The sequence below is a fragment of the Lepisosteus platostomus genome, chromosome 3 (genome assembly GCF_059453375.1).
Source record: "Lepisosteus platostomus isolate fLepPlt1 chromosome 3, fLepPlt1.hap1, whole genome shotgun sequence".
NCBI classification, from domain to species: Eukaryota; Metazoa; Chordata; class Actinopteri; order Semionotiformes; family Lepisosteidae; genus Lepisosteus; species Lepisosteus platostomus.
In genome coordinates, this window is record NC_142613.1 from 68,264,411 (window position 1) to 68,281,786 (window position 17,376).

Sequence of the window (17,376 nt, forward strand, 5' to 3'; positions counted from 1 at the left end):
CCCAGAGGCTTGACTCCCCTATAAGTAATGAAGGAAATTCAAGTTCAGTTTTACCTTCTGCTGGGTGATCAGTGAGGCTAACTAAACCCCGTTCATTTTGTTTCCTCTGTCCACCCCCACACGAAGAAATATCCTGACTTCTAGTGCCTCTGCATCCTGTGTCTTAAAGGATTTGCAGCTACTACACAGCACAGAAGTAAAATTCCAAAGCAGGGAAATGCTCCGACTGCTCGGTCTTTGTTTCATACTGCTTATGTGAGGGGTCCGTCAGGCGATGGCTTTGAGGGAGTAGAAGCAGACCTCAAAGTAGATGTCAGATTCCGTTTTTTTATCTAGAAAAGCCCATGGTCATTGTGAAGGCAATTTGGCAGTGTTGCCAAAATCAAATTTTCTAACCCCAATACAAAGCATGTGTTGTCCAATACCAACAACAGGAGACAAGAACATCTTTTTCTTTAGAGGGGGGTCCATTTGCTGTCCATTTCCGCCCCTTTCCACTTCCACTGGTGCACTGTGTACTGTTCTACAGGGTTGGAATTTTTTTAAACACACCCCAAACTGCAGGGAGCTTGGAGCAGCTGGTACAGTAAGTCTCCGGGCTGTTAACTAGGGGGTTGTGGGTTTGAGTCCCTGCTGCAGACACTGCTGTTGTAACTTGAGTGAAGTATTTACCCAGATGGCTCCTGTCCACCCAGCTGCATGAATGGGAACAGGCATGGGTGAGGGTAGGGCCTGTGACAGGCTTGTGTCCCATCCAGTCCTCTCCGATTGCTTTACTCCTATTATCCAGGGTGAGCTCTGTCCTGATGAGCCATTGTGTGTGGTTTGAATGGAATTACAAGGACGAAAATGTTCTTTAGGGGTAGATAGCTATTTTGTTTGCAAAAGTCAGAAAAAAGCCATCAACAGCTTTGTGCGATCCCGTCACAAAATCCTTTCTCCTGGGACCAGCACTGTCTTATGTAACAGAAGGATCGGATTTTCCTTCGCCAGCTGTAGTTTTCCTGTGTTTCTAGGACAACAAGCAAGTTCTCGTGATTTTATGTGGGTAGATCACGACTTGTAGCCAGTTACACTTATCAAGCTGTTTTAAAAAATCTGATAGGTGAGAATGTCACAGATCTGACACTCCTACAAAATGACGGTCTTGGCACATCTGACTTTTGAATGACGTTTCCACATCACATGATCAAGACAATCAGATACTGGGCAACGAACGGGCCTAACAGCTATATTTATGAGTACTAACGATGCTTTTACCATTTGTTCGGAATCCGATGGGATGATTTGCTCTTTAGTACTTAGTTTCTCTGACGTTTCTTTGATGTTTTTTTTCTGACTAACTTTTTTTTCACCCACAAAGGCGATGGGTTTTAAGCGCCTAGGTTTTGATGAACAATATCCACTGTAAGAAACATGTTCGCGTCATTTGTAGTTCTGCACAACCGGACCTTGTCGAATATTTTGCAAGGCGCTACATGTGCATGGCAGATGTGCGCTCGAAAAGAGTTTGTATTCTATATACAGGACATTGCGAAGGCTCTGTAAAGAAAGTCAGCTCCGGTTTCTCTCATCTTTCCGAGCCAGAACTGTTACACATCAATTGCCACATGTTCATGGTTTGTGCGGTATGTGAGGGCGAATGTCCCATGAATCCCTGAACAGCAGCGTTTTAAAGGCTTTTTTGGCGTTCTGCAACCTGCTTCTGCACTTGCACCAGGGATAGTGTGTGAAATGTCCCACAGAGGACGAGGCTGGAGGAAACAACAGGACAGTCGGCTATTTTTCATTACAAAGCCAAAGCAAGCGAATCCTTCCTTCTCTGGAGTGACTCATTTCTTCAAACTGCTAAATCCTGAGTGTGGGTAGATTCTTCCCAAGTTCAACTCACAACGGAATTAGGTCTCGTCCACGGTAATGTTTAGCTACCAGCAGAAAAAAAGCACAACTCCCGGGAGACGAGTGCCCCAGACATTCCCAATGGGAATTTAACCCCCTGTAATTCTGATGTGTGCTTCTACAACATCAAGGAATATTTGTATTGCTATCATAAATTATTATTTGGCTCTTCAGGTAAAACACTTTACAGGCCAGCAGCCATGTCACCCTGCAACTCACAACTGGCAGCCCACTGAAGCTCAGCAGGTGTGAGCCTGGTCAGTACCTGGATGGGAGACCTCCTGGGAAAAACTAAGGTTGCTGCTGGAAGAGGTGTTAGTGGGGCCAGCAGGGGGTGCTCACCCTGCGGTCCATGTGGGTCCTAATGCCCCAGTATAGTGATGGGGACACTATACTGTAAATAAGAGCCGTCTTTCGGATGATATGTAAAACCGAGGTCCTGTGGTCACTAAAAATCCCAGGCTGTTTCTCGAAAAGAGTAGGGGTGTAACCCCGGCGTCCTGGCCAAATTTCCCATTGGCCCTTACCAACCATGGCCTCCTAATAATCCCCGTCTCTGAACTGGCTTCATTACTTTGTTCTCTTCCCCCCCCACTCGGACGTCAGCCGGGGTGACGTGCCGGTTGGAGTATGCTTGGTCACACTTAATGGCAACGTCAGCTCAAAGATTTGGCTCAAACCACCAAATGGAGACGGGCGTGCCGACAAGCAGACCCCGCTGATGCGGGATTAACGCTCGGATGAGAGAGAGGTAAAACACTTTACCCTGTACTATCACCATAAATAGAGGCTGCAGAAAGCAAATATCTTAGATAGAGGTGGCAACACAGGTATCCATCTCTGACAGAGCAGTCAATCTCCTGTTACCTGCAAACCAGCGTGACAGACAGTCTATCTGTTGATGGTGTGAAGTACAGAGCATATAAATTTGCCAATTCACCCACCATCTGAGCAGCACACGGGTTGAGAGAGATTTTGTTTTATATTGCCTTTCAAAAGCTTGTTGTGACAGTCAGGTCTAACTGAGAAAAGAGGCAGATATGAGTCATCTGGCTCTTCGCAAACAGTGAAGGCCTTTTCATGGGACAGTACACTCTTTATCAGTGTGACAGACAAGAGGCCAGCATTCTGCCCACGATCGGATAAGCACAGCCTCTGACCACATCTTCGGCAAGCGGAAAGAGCCTGTAAAGAGCCTGATAGATCAGGTCAAGGGTGCTACTGTTCAGGATTTTCCACCCAAACTACATAAATATTAAAAAGATATTCAGCCCTGTACAGTATTCTAACACCATACATTGGACCACTGAAACCATCCCAAAATATATCTCAGAGGAGCTGGGAAGAAAGTCTTTCGTCACCCTGCTTTGCGACAAAAAACAGTTCAATTCCACATTAGTTCGGTCAAGTACTGGAATCAAGATGATTTAGGTATGTTTTCAGGGGGGTGAGAAAAAAATGCAAAGGATTTGGCAGTTTAAATAATGCTTCATACTAAATAAGGACTTTTCATCCCAGCAGAGAGAGTTTGCTCAATGAAAATAAAGGAAACCAGAGGCCGCCATCAGAAATGCATCAATGACTAACAAAGAACTCTCTTTAAGAAACATGACAGCATGACAGTTTTATCTTATCCATGTAGTTCAAATGTTGGCATCTGCACTACTGGACTGCTTCAGGAGTACTAGGCAGCACAAGACTTAATGAGTGTTATTTCTTTTTTGTAAGAACAGCTACAAAGGGACAACCTCATGACAAAGAGGCGCAGTCGGTGACGATAGAGGTGTGAGCGATAAAAATTACAGGTATTAGAGAGAGAGAATAGCGTACGTTTGTCAATGTCAGAGAAGGATCTCTGTAACAAAAGGATATCAAGCTTCTCAATTAAAAAAAAATGACTTGAAAATGATTCCAAAAGGAGAACGAGCCATCCAGACTAATGAAGTCAGGTCTGAGGAGACACCTACTTCTCATACACTGCCAAGAATCTGCAGCTGGACGGACGTCTCTGGAGCAGACAGATGTGGCACAGCTTTCCAGAAGCTACAATAAATGAGTTAAGAAAAGCAGAATGGGGCAGAAGAAAATATTTGCAGTTGTTTAACCGTTTCTAGGACATCTATCATGATCAGTGCTGACTTACACATATAACCCTCCAGAATCAGTGAATTAAAACGAGGGTGGAGTCTAGGGCCAGGATAGTGGTCCAGTCCTGGTGCCGGAAGGCCTGTTGTATGCACAGATTTTCATTTCATGGGCTTTTAAACAACCCAAATTAGCTCACTATTGGTTGAACTGGACCAGTTTAACAATACTTCTCCCAGCTTCAGGACAGGCCAGGACACCATCCTTCTGAGGATCAGGAATGGACAGCTCTGCTCTAATCAATTAAAGAGGGGAACAATAATACAAATGCACTAAAATGAAAGGGTGAATAAACAAAAAAGGGGAAGACATTTGCCTTTTCTGGTGATGTCCGACAAAATTGGCCTGTGACTAACTGCATTTAACTGCTCCTTATACTCTCTAAGCTTTGGACAATTGGAGTCGGGACCTTCTGAATTAACAAGACACTACACATGGCTCATGCACTGGTCAAGACAGACTCGGAGATGAAACCCTGCAGAAGAGCCCCAAGCAGATCTCTTCAATGCTTCTAACGCCTTGATCTCTCTGGGACCTCCCTGATTGCTGGGAAGCGTTAATCCATCGGAAATGGAGCTTATCATGATGTTCGTCTTCCATAAAGCCCATGAAATATCTAATGCACGACTGGTCTTCACGGGTGGTGCAGTCTTTATGTTACACCATCTTTAATGCAGTCGGAGCAGTTGGGAAGGGATATATAACAAGCTGCATCACAAGCTCCTGTTGGAAAAAAAAAAGTATCTGGAATGGCGGTTCTCATTCTGGATTCATACATTTCAATGGGACATGAACAAATCTATACACTTTCTACGGGGAGTGTTTAAAATCAGCCCCGAAGCCCAGTCCATTTCCCGTCTTCCTCAATCCAAGACTCTGCGCCTTTACCTTCGCTGAAACATCCGGGAAAGCACTCGTCCTCTTCATGGAAGACGTTATAGCGTTTTCACAGCCTGGAGGACCGCTCGGTCTTCTGGTTTTCGCTTCAGCTGAGCTCTTCCTTCATGAAATGGACTGACCCTTCAGTCGACCTGTTTCAGCTCTTGAACAGTGAGGCGGGGGCGCGGGATTCGAGTAGGGGAGTTTATTGCCATGTGCGCATTAGAATTCGTTTTCGCGCTGATCTCTCGGGACACACACACGCACACCGCAACAGACAACACCACACAGTGTAGACGGCACATTACAATAAGTATGTAGTCGTGAGGAAAAAAACGTAGCAGGCCACGCAAAAAGTGCCGAGGGCAGATGTGTGTTGAGTTTGATATTAGCAATGTGACCTGCTCAGTCTCAGAACTCCTCTCGCCTAGGATTCGTGTTTCTTCAATACCAGGTAGAATTTAACCCACGAGTACACCAATCAGGGAGATTCCGTATTATTATGGAAATGTGGAACAGTGTCTCTCCCAGCTGTGTCCATATCTCATTAGTTAATAAATTATCGGGATTTGTTTTTAAAAAGTAGGGAAAACAATTTTAAACTAAGGTGAACAGAGACGTTCGCTGCATTTCTTGGACACAGTGTCCAGAAACGAAATTTCCGAAACTGAGATCTGCTGGAGGAAAACTTGAATCAATCAAGATATTAGTTAAATGAACGGCTCAATAATTGTAACTAAATAGGAGCGCGGGTGTAACAAAAGTCGGGATTCTTTTCACCGCTGTGAAACACTGCCCTATGCGCACCGACACAACCCGCAAGTGGATAAGCAGCCGGAATTAGGATGAGTGAACTGGAAATTCTACAAAAGGTGAAACCTGACTCTGGGAATCAAGACCTACAATTTATTCCGCCATAAGTCACAGCTCTCACGAGAAACAGTGATGCCGACTTTGCAATCAGCAGTGAAACTCTAACTTGAGTTTATGCATGAGGGCCAACAATATACATTAACATTAATCTCTCTGATGTATTTCAATTTTTTTTTTTAATAAACGCCACCGGGTTGTGTACGAGCGCGGCTGGACGAAAACTCAGCTTTATGGCGACCGCACTGATACAGTATTGAAGACTGCAACGAGCAGTTCTCAACCCGCAGAGCTGAGCTCGAGGAACGCCACGAGCCCCCCCTCCCCTCCTCGCAGACCAGCGGCGACCCGCCGCTCCAGCCGAGCGCAGGGTCCCGCGCGTCCCCGCGCGCACCTGGTCCGAATGACCTCTGATAACCCCGGACACTCCGCCTTGAACGAGACTCTCCGGCAGGCACGGAATTCCGACGGCGGCTCCGCCTCCCGTGGGCTGTGATTGGACAGGTGCGGCCAGAGCCGTCGCTCCCTATTGGCTGGCTAATCCTCATTGACTCTCCCCCCTTCACCTCGCTCTCTCCTCCCCTCCCTCCACCTTCACTTTGTCAATTTCTGCGCCTTCATTGAAATCCCTCGGTTCTCGGGCTGCGAAGTTTACAGCCTGCGTTGTGGTTTTTCAGTAGGTGGCGGAGAGCGGGGACAGATAAGGGAGAGGGAAGCTCCCTTTTACGCGTCAACTCTCCCAGTGGCGTGCGGACGAACCACCCCCCCTCCCCACCACTATACACACACACGGCCGACGGGGAACAGTGCGTTATTGTTCATTTCGCTGCTGAATCTGGACAGGGGACCTCGCCTGGAGAGACTCCAGAAACTCGCCAAATAGTGTGTGGCCGCGGGAGTTGTGCGACTTGCTCTTGAACGCCGTGGAGTGCAGGGGGTGGATAACTTCTGCTCCCAGCAATGAATCTCTCGGAAGCGCTCGACCAGACTCACCTTTGATGGTTTTTCCTGCGAAAGTGGTAAAGGGGGGAAAAACACTTATAGTTTTATTTGCCTTTTAATGTTGGTTTTTTTTTATTATTTCGGAGTAATTAACAGCCGCTAAAAAAAGGGAGGGGGAATACAGATAAAATGCCGGACCAGATTACAGTGTCGGAATTTGTGGCGGAGACGAATGAAGATTACAAAGCGCCTACAGCTTCCAATTTCACCACTAGGATGTCTCATTGCAGGAATACGGTGACGGCGCTGGAAGAGGTGAGAGTCCCCGTCTCTCTTAAGTGCCGTTTATACGGCGGCTCAGCTCGCTGTATTTAATGAATGCAATTTGCCAGACAAGTGCGCCGACCTTTCCTAACTGCCTGAACCGCTCGTCTCTCCACACTCCGTGAACTGCAGAACTGACCTGACATTGTTCTGCTTGACGCATGTCCCGCGTTTGTGCATTTTGTGTCTGTTTTAATTGGGTTTGCTTTCCCCCTGGACAAGCTGACACCGGAGATCCGTGTAGCTCACGAACTTGCAATCGCGAATTCTTCGGTATTGATGAAATATCGTTTACAAACAGATGAACCAAGGCACTTTATCGGAGAGTCTTGTCCCTGACGAAGCTTTGTGTGGGTGTCTGTGGATCAGACAATTCATGTCAGCTATTTGCGTGTCCCGTCTTAAATCTGAAGGTTTAATAGTTCTATTATGTAAGATAGAAGTTGACGAAATGTTGCCGTGTGTCGTCTTGTCGTCTCTGTTGTGTAAAGACGAGTCTTGTGCCGTGGGTATGTACTGTATATGCACATTATATAAACGACAGGTACACGGGAACCGCTGATTGTGTGAGATAAAAGGTTTAGAAAGCGGCGTATTTCCCTTCTCATGCAAATATGTTACGTCAGTTTGGACCTTTACGTTGTTTAATCCCCTTTTACGCGTTAAAGCCCGTGCGTGCGGCGGACAGTATCTCCGCTCCGGCTGGTCGTTCGTTGTTTTTTTTTTTTGTGCCTCCGAGCGCCTTTCCCTGCAAGTGGAGGATCTCTGCCCTCGAGTGAGAGGAGGAATACACTTCCGCTTCTCCGAGCCGAGCCCAGTGCCGTCCCTCGCGCCGGGCCGGACCTCGCCCCGCGCGCCCCGCGCCGCGCCGCGCGCGAGAGGGGCTGCCCTTCTCCGGCTGCGGTGTCACTGCCGCTCCAGCTGATCGCTCTGCGAACCCCCCCCGTCCCCCCCAAAATGGGTCCGCTTCTTCGAAAGACCGATTAATGCCGCACAGTAATTCGTTTTGTTTGTTTGTTTTACCCCCTTAAAGATCTCGCCTTAACTGTTCCATTAAGGACCTTTGGCGTGCGCACAGAAACTCACTGGACGTCGAGACTGGCACAAGAAACACTGTCTCCCCCACTTTGGCCGTATTTCCGACGAGATCGTGTTTAGTGTCATCGGTTTTTAGTACCCAATATCACCCCCCCCATCCACCACCTTCGGAGTTTCTTGAGGGAAAATAAGAAATATTCCTTCTGACTCGAAAGACTCCAGGCGATTAGCTGAACCCCCTGTGCGATCTGGTCCGTGTCTCAGTAGCTCGGTGTTCTTCCCTTGCTGGGAAAGGGTTCTCGCTGCTGAAGGATGTTGTGTACACTCTGACATGTCTCCGGGGAACTCGCTAACTGTCCTGGAGGAGAGGCAAACCGAAGGACAAGTTGGACCGCGGCTTTGTTGATTTCCTCGTGTTGCACCGCACAACACGTCTGGTGTTGGCGAGCGGCGTGCCTTGGCGACAGATGGACCTCGTCTGAAGACATCTGTGGCGGTGGTGTCAGAAGTTCCACACGTTTCTCGAGCAGCAGGGACGGCATTTCCTTACCGTCCGCCTCACTTTGTCAGTATTCCCAAGCAGGAGATGATACGGATGACGTTAAGTATTAGGCTGCTGACGGGAGAACTTTCAGAGATGATGGCTTCAGTTGTCTGTCGGCCATAACTGCGGAAAGTCCCATCGCCTTTTCATAACCTCATCGCGCCGGGTCCTGGTCGAGCCAGAGCCTATCCCGGGAACAACTGGGTGCAGTACACCCTGGGCAGGAAAACCAGTCCATTGCAGGACACCCACAGGCACACGCACACACCAGACCTAATATTCCCAGAAGCCCGGTTTGTCTTTGGGCTGTGGGAGGAAGCCAGAGCACCTGGAGGAGACATGCCAACTCTGCCCCAGGACCTGAAACCAGGATCCCAACCCCGGGTTAACCACCCCCCCCCCAGTGCCTTTTCTTACACTTATTTCCCGAAAAATGTAGATGACCATCCAAATGAAAATGTTTCTTTTAATAAAGCAAAAAGCACAAGGCCTTTTGAGGTTCACAAGATGAAGCTACCGTATGTGGAAGTGCTTTTAAACCCAAGAACCGGTGGCCCTTCTTTACTTAAAGAGTGGTAGGAGTGTGGGACAAATTACCCATCCATGTTGTTGTAGTGGAGACCCTGGTGTCTTTCAAGGAATGGACGGAGATCCTTGGGTAAAATAACTACTAAAACCCTTACAGGCCACATGACATCTTGTGTGTGTGTGACCTCCTGTATTCTAAAATCTGAGACTTGTTTTTTTAATAGTAATGGCAGACAGTTGATATTTGTAGTTACAGCGCTGGAAAGTTATATTAAAACTTTAGCATGCTGGAACAGGTTGATTCCGGTGCTCATAAAGTAGAAAGAATTTCCTGAACTCCTCTGGGGTTTGCTGTGCGTAAATGGGAGTTTCTGATCCAGCAATCCCGATCGAATTCTTGTATCCCCAGTTCCCGTCCGTGGAATCCCCGGGAACTCAACGAATTTCTCCAGCTTGGACTTCTGAACCCCACACACACTGCTGTAAGACACACTTCTTCTGCACTGGCCATGGTATCGTGTGTTGACAAAACATGAGAAAGCTTGAAACACGTTATGAATAAATTACATGCTGCAGGGTGAATTGCAGAGACACTTTAGTTTTTTTTAATGAAAAAATGGAACTGGTGTAGTATTGCATTTAAATCGGTGCGGTCAGAAATGGGATGTTTTACACAATTTGGATGCTGTGTCAAACACAGAACACAGCTTGTGCAGTCACAAGAGTGCAGTTTCTTCGACTTTTAGAGCAGGGTTTGCAAACACAAGAACTGGTTTTATTGCAACTGAGCTCTTGATCTTTGGATGATTGATCCCTTTAATTGAATTTCTTTCTTGATTCGGCGCTTTCAACCCGTGTCTGTTCCCCGCCTTTGTGTTCAGAACTACTTTGCCGTGCGTTTTTGTGAAGACGGGGAGCAAAACGTGCTCAGCTTCCCCGAGTGCTGGCTGATGCTCTTTCCTGTCTGCGCAGCTCTCGGTAGGCGACTAAGGACGCCTGTTCACAGGTGGGAATGACTTAGTCCGGCCTCACATTTCCATCAACAGGAAGCCAGTACTCTGCAGTGGTCCCATAACAAAACACACCTGGATGAGGGCAGGTGTGAAACCCAGGCACTGCTTCAGCATTAATACCAATTAACAACCCCGTTTAAGTTCTTCTTAACTGGAAAAAAAAAAGATCCCGATCAGATGAGGCTAATTGAGCTAAGTTAAGGAACAGAAGAACAGGGTACGATAATGTTGTGTGGTGTTAGGCTCTTTATTTTAAAATTGGAAATATTTTCAATCTATTCTTTAGGCTGTTTTTTAAGAGCCAAAAATGGGTCAACCAGTTATCAGGTTTATCTCAGGTTCAGTTTAAGAAAACCAGAGTTTTTCATACGCAGTGTAAAGGTCTACCCTATAGTTCCTGAGGTTGGATAATTTCCGCTCAAGAATGCGGTGCAGACTGCAATGTGACGTTTTCACGCGATATTTTATACGTCCCTTTGGAGGTGCTGGGTTTCCAGTTTTGCTTAAATGATTAAGAAGCGGCCCAACATGTTGGCCCCTGAAACATGTCACTGCCGTGGACCGAAAGGGAAATCAAAGTCTGATTTTGGCAGCTCTCGCTGACAAGTCACACCATCGGGGAAGTTATTGCAAAGCTTGTGTCAATAAAACTAGGCCCGAAACCCTTAACCTTTCACAGAGTTGAGGCGGTAGCCTAATATTGATTCAGGACTCTAGGGGTGGAGACTCGCACCGGAGGGGGGGCGGTTGGCGCTGATTTGACCTCCGTTGGCGATCTCTGCCGCGAGCAGAAAATTCAAGCAACCCGGAAGAATATTCATATCTTGCTGTCGATGTTGACAGGCTCAGAGAGTTCAGATAAAAAAATCAAAAGGTGATTCAGGTTTGTGGAATTGCTTTGTGTCGTTTTTCCCTAGGCAATCGAAATAGGTTGTTATGTGAGCTGTACTGAGTAGAGAAATATGCGGCTGGACTGGTTTTCCTAACTGTAACCTCTCCTGAGTGGAGCGCCGAACACAGGAGTGATTGTCTCAGGGAAGAGTACTGCATCTTCCTTCCCAGTGAGGTGCTGTGGCTCTGACGACGGAAGCACTGCCCTAAACGTATATGCGTATCGTCCCAGGTCTGTGCTTGTTTACAGAGCTAAAAAGCAATTGGGAGTTCTGCCAGCTGTCAGAATAGCAAAGCTTAAAGCTTAAAACCTGTGCGATGTTGACATTTAAAATGCTGGGGTCAGGGTGAGGATCAACGCAGGCTTTTTCCCCCCACAATATTATCCAGAACGTTCCAGCATCTTTAGAACAAGTGCAGTCTTTGATCATTTCTTAGCGTTTCCATCTTTACGTGGAGATTGAAGTATTGTGCGTATTCTACTCCTTCTTTAAAGTTCTTTTTGCTCAGCAGTTTGTGTTGGTTTTAAATGAACCAAGCAGAGTAGGGTGGCGCGGTGTTGCCTCGCAGCTCTGGGGCCCTGGCGGCAATTCCGAACCCTGGGGTGCCGTCTGTGTGGAGTTCGCATGTTCTCCTCCGGTCGTGTGCGTTTTCTCTGGATGCCCCGGTTTTCTCTCATACTTTGGGAAACGTTCTGGAAGGTTTATTGCCATGTAGGAAAATTTGGCCCTGGTGTGAGTAGGGTGGGTGCCCTAAGATGGACTGGCGTCCCATCCAGGGTGTACCCTGCCCAGTGTCCCTTGCTTCCTGGGATAGGCTCTGGCTCTCCCTCAGCCCTGAATTGGATGAAGCAGTTAGGAAACGGATGGATGGATTATCGAACAGAACAGTAAGACGGAAGCTGACGGTACCCCGTGACTTCTGGTGTGTTCACAGAGAGAAGGTTTCCGGACCATGTCCTGTGTCGCAGCGCGGCTGACTTGTTGGATGTCCCTCTTCAGAGAGCGACTTCCCTAAGGGCCTGTTAGGCTTCGAGCTTTGATGCCCTTTTTATTGACAGGGAAGCATGAAGCCCCCGCTCTGTATAACATTAGGCATTGTGGACGACGTCTGTGGTCTGTGTCGAGGAAAATGAAGCTGCAAAAAGTGTCCAAGAGGGACGTCAAGGCCTCTCTTATCTGATGTCGGCTCTTCTTTTCCCCCGGTCTGCAGCAAGTGTTGGCAGTGCGCAGCTCCTACTGTAACTTCCATGGGATTCGCCTCGACTGCCATTTTGATTCTTTTAAATCCGTCTTTTTTTTGTTCTTTAAGATTGGATATGTAGAACTGTGGTCGAACCAGGCAGCGCTCTTAATGAGATTCTGTTCGGTGGGTGAACTAGTCTGTTAAGAGAGGGACATTTGAAGGCGGGGAAACATTTAAACTCTTACCCGTCGGTTTTGGGTGGGTTTTTTTTTGTGTCCTAGCATCATCTGTGATGTTCGAGTTTTTTTTGTCCGTCCGCTCGTGCGAAATGAAGTGTAGACTGCCGCGTTTTGTGTAAACAGAAGGGATGCTGAAAGAACCATCTCCAAAAACGAGGATGAACATGAGTAAAACAAGTAAAGGATCATTCCAGGCTGAAAAGAAATGCAACCTTTCTGCTCTGGAGCCTTCTTCGGCACCTTCACACACCTGAAGAAGGCTCCACGGCCGAAACGTTGTTACTTTTCTTCTCTTTTCAGCAGAGAATAAACCTTTACATGTTCCTTTGCAGCCTGCGCATTCTGACGCAGCTCCCTCCTTGAACTACAAGTAAAACAGGGTTTGTTTTAAAACTCCAAAGGGATATGCCTCTCTTAGAAATACACGCTTTCACATTTTCTTTAAACCTCTCTTTTAGAAGGTGCGCTCTCAATCGGAGAGAGCCTGTCTTTCCACATGCAATTGATATTTCAGAATACACTGGCGATTTTTAGTTGTCGGTGACTCACAAGTTTGTCATGCCATCAGAAAAATGCAATGCATCATTGCTTCTAGGTTGGTATTATTCCAGGTGCTGCAGGAAAGTTCGGAGGTCAGCATAGTTATTGCAAGCCGTTGCTTTCCTTCCGATCTCCGTTCTCGGAATTAAAAATTAGTAGCACCAGCCTACAGATCTGAAAGGTGTTAGGCACTGTAAAGATTTTTTTTTCTGAGTTGCTGAACGTGCAGTATATATCCTATGATCTCCACCCATGTTAGGTTCTAGATTTTAAGCTTTATTAAGCTGAGGCTTTAAGCTGTTTGATCATGAGCTGTGAACTAGAAAAGCAAGTCTGGGTTTCGACGAGAAGGTAGGCTAATTACGGTACCTTACTGTGCTTGTTATAAAAGCTGAAGGCTCAGTCCCTGTCAGGTTGAAAACCATTGTTTGTATAATAAGAAGTAACCTGTGAAACTCAATTTTAAAATTCTTGAAATTGAGAGGCGGTGGTTATTCTGTGAAAGTATGAATTAAACCAATAAAGGAAAACACTCTTTTCATGACGTTGTCACAATAGCTGTTCATTAACAGACCGTAATCGATAATTTAATTTCCCATCCCTAACAAAATTCCTGCCTGGAGGCACTGTAACTTGGCTTGGTCGTATCCCTGGGAGAGAAAAGCACTATTCAAACGTACGTTTGTTCGCCAGATAAGGTGTGGGAGAGACTCTGGCTTTTTAACTTGATTCTTGGGGCAAAAACAATTAATGAAACCACCATCCCCACAGACTGTGAGGGCTGTTGATCATGCGCTTGTTAAAATAAGCGATTAATTCTGGGGGTAGTGAATCAGGGTGAAATCTGCACTGACAGATGGTCGTTTTCTCTTTTTTTCTTCACCAGGGTCTGCTGATCTGTCAGGCCTTGTGCTTTCATGATGCAAGCAGGCTGGACAGAAGCTTTTCTGATTTTTTTCTGATTTTCTATTTAAAGAAACCTCTTTGTTATCGACATGCCACTTCACAACGTAAATTAATTGATGCTCTTAGTTTCAGCCTTAATTCTAATCTCCAATAATCACTTAAAACGCAATGACTTGGAGTATACTTACCTCACCTCAAGGCTGCCTCTGAAGTGGAAACGTGTAATTTCGGTGTCCGGTGGTGTATTTCAAGGCAAGCTAGCTGCAGTCAGCCTTGCGTTATATGACGGAATAATTTCTCCTTGGATAACAGACTTGAAATCTAGACAGAAGGCAAGTCCAGTCAGGTTACACATGCTTATAACCAAAGTTCGACAAACATCTAATAAAATCTGAGTTTTTTTTAATTCTGCAATGGCAGCAGAAATGTGGGACTGTTGTGCTTTTTCTCTTTTCTCTCATTCATGATGGGATTCTGCAATGCTCTGCAGACGTTCCTGTGCCTGTACTATACTAGGAGAGCAAATGTGTATTATTTGACTCATCCCATAGTCTTTTTTATACTCTGATAGTTCTGTCTGTCAGTCTCAACTGGGACTTCAGGTTGAATTAGTACTTTTATCTTGTGATTAAAAGATGTGTAAGAGCTCTCTTGAACTCCAAATCTAGCAGTTTGCAGACCACCTTCTTAATGCACACAAGTACGTGTGTGTGTGTGTGTGTGTGTGTGTGTGTGTGTCCTGCAACGGGTTGTGTCGGCTTTTCTCTCACTTATGTGATATGTCGTGTAGATCTTGAATAGAAGAAGAATGAGCTGGGCCATTTTGTCAATGCACGCGTAATGCATGAAGTTCTGTATGTCTACAGAGTGACATGTTGTCAGAAAGACCAGAGGACCTGCTGAACAAAGTGTTTTCAAGAGGACACTGCTGTTTCCTCCAATTCTTTTGTTAAAGAGGCTGCTGCCTCGGTCTTGCAGTGGATGTGAAATTGTAAATATCATGTGACTGGGAACTGGAAGGGCATTCTTGCTGTGCTGTTCATCTTTCTCCGTTAACTTGGTCCATACATTGAGCAGCAGCCCCTTTCCTTGTGTCACGTTGCTGCCATTTGTTCTTCTGCAGGTGTTATAAATATTTTTTTTTAGTCCTTTTAGTACTGCTAAACTCTTAGGCATGGTTTAACTGTATGCAACAGTGCAGCTCATTGGCTGACATACCTGTGAATTCCTGGGGATGTGCGCAGGGTATTCACAGTACCGTCTAGAAAACGCTGGTTAACCTAGACAATGTGTTTGTGAGGCAGGGGGAAATGGGAGCACCTAGGGAAACGTGCAGACTCCACACAGAAGGTACCCAGTCCAGAATTAAACGCAGGACACGAGCTGTGAGGCAGCAAAACAACAACCAGTCGTTGCGCCATGCGGCCCAGAAGGGATCCTGGTTGTTCTGATTCTGGAAGACTGGATCTTTGAGCATTCCGAAATGATTTCCTCTCCCTGCGTGCCTAGCTTGTCAAAGAGGCTATGGAACATGAAAGCGTAGGACATCACAAATTCAAACGTCATCAACAATATGAAAAGAAATGTGCAACTCAGAGCTGCTATATCTTAAGGTGCTGGCTTTTGAGAGACTCTCCGAAATCGTGTGTCTAAGTTGATAGTACGGTAGGTCTCTTACGTGATGAATTTCTTGAATATATCATTTTTTAGGGTGCTGGTAAACAAAAATCTCATTTATGAGATCTCATTTATCATGTGGCATTGGTGCAGTGAACTGAGTCAGTTTTGGTAACTTATAAGTAACTTGGAGTAAAAGTCTCCTATAAGTTTGGAGACTTAAATCATTCTGTGAGCCACGATACTTTAAAACGAATTAAGAGCCTAGAATGATCCTGTCATTCAGAAATGACTTGAATTGTCTATCCATGATCATTTGTTTTTTGTAGTTGTTGGTTTTGAGAGTACATATGAAAGTATGTTTTCTTTCTTCTGAGCTTCATGCTGTAATCTTGAACAGTGCTGCAAAATCAGTAACTGTGACTACAGAAATGTTGATCGATTATTAAGGAGTAACTTTTTTTTTTCTTATTTCCACATTAGAAGTCAGAGTGACCTGGAATTGAGTCCTGAAGTAAAGAAAACATAAAACTCAAAAAACATCCATATGTATTTGTACCACCTTCAGGAACCTCAGTACTTTGCAGTATTTGCTTTTAATGAACACTGAGTTCAGTGGCTCAAGGTGAAATGTTTTAGGCTCGATCGTCTTTGTAGAAGAGCTAGTTGCTCTGACTTGCTTTAAAGAACATCCATCGATTTAGAATTTATACATAGATGTGACAATTCCTACGGATTGTAAGAACAGCAGTTCTTTTCGTGGTATAGGCATACTGTAGTACGGACTCATAACTGGAGGGCTGCAGGTTCAGTTCCCAGGTGGGGCACAGCTGTTGTGCCCTTGAGAAAGATACCGTGCTCAGGGTGCGTCAGGAAACGTTTGCCCAGCTGTAGGAATGGTTACAAATGCAGGTTACTTTAGATAAGAGTCAAATTAAATTACATTTGTTCTTATCTTTAAACACTCTCTGACTAAGGCATCTCAGAATTGCACAATAGGCCACCTCAATCCTACAGTTAAGACAAATAATATCCAGTGAGCTGTGAAATTACATTGAGTCGGGATTTTTATTTGCATGACCATGTCAGGAATAATTCTCTTTAAATGTGGCCTTTGACATTCTGTTTTCTTGTGACTTCCCCTCCTCTCATGCTCCCTCCCCCCTCTCAAAATACTTCTTTTGATCTACTGAGCAGACAGGTTTAATGGTAGCTGGCCGGCTGGGGACGGGAACTGGACCCTGCTTTAGTGTGATCTGCCCGACGAGCAGGGCACGCTGGAAGAGCTCTCCCGCAGCAGACTAGCACCAGAGAAGAAGTAAAGATGATCTAGGAAAGTAGGGAAGAAACCAATACAATGTGGTTCAAAAGTGCAGGTCTGTCCAAACCCATTGCGCAGAAACTAGGAAAAAACGAATGACCATCAGCTTTGAGCCGAAGCTCAAGAAGCTTGAGGCCGGGACATTCAGGACGTGTTTTAAATCGGTGCTCATAAAGCCATGCTACGCTGTTTTCTCTGTGGCTGTGAGCTGTGTGCACAGCAGCACTGGGATGACCAGAGCGTGTGACCGTTGGGGTGCTTTTGTAGAAGCGTCTTTTCAATCGGCGAGTCACGGCCGGGCCTCCAAGGATGAAGACTGAACGGTCCAAATCGGTATTCTTCAGGCTGAATCGTAATCGTGGTACCGTATCTAAACCGTGGCCCAAAGCTCGTCTTCGGCTAAGGTGTGCTTCAGCAAAGCCTGCTGTTCGGCAGGCTGTATGCGCTGGGGTTCATGCTGCGGGGCTGGTGATCACACGAGCTGGCCGTGCAGGG

The 17,376-nt window shown here is 46.1% G+C and overlaps 1 protein-coding gene across 2 annotated transcripts in view; it reads left to right on the forward strand.

Annotated features, from left to right (window-relative positions):
• Positions 1-6,380: 6,380 nt before the first annotated feature.
• Positions 6,381-17,376, forward strand: part of asap2a (ArfGAP with SH3 domain, ankyrin repeat and PH domain 2a) — a 101,562-nt gene continuing 90,566 nt past the window's right edge. For both annotated transcript variants that reach the window (XM_088626579.1, XM_088626580.1), the window contains exon 1: positions 6,381-7,050. In XM_088626579.1, the coding sequence (XP_088482705.1) occupies positions 6,925-7,050 (126 nt within the window). In that variant the 5' untranslated portion in view covers positions 6,381-6,924. The remainder of the gene's footprint in view (positions 7,051-17,376) is intronic.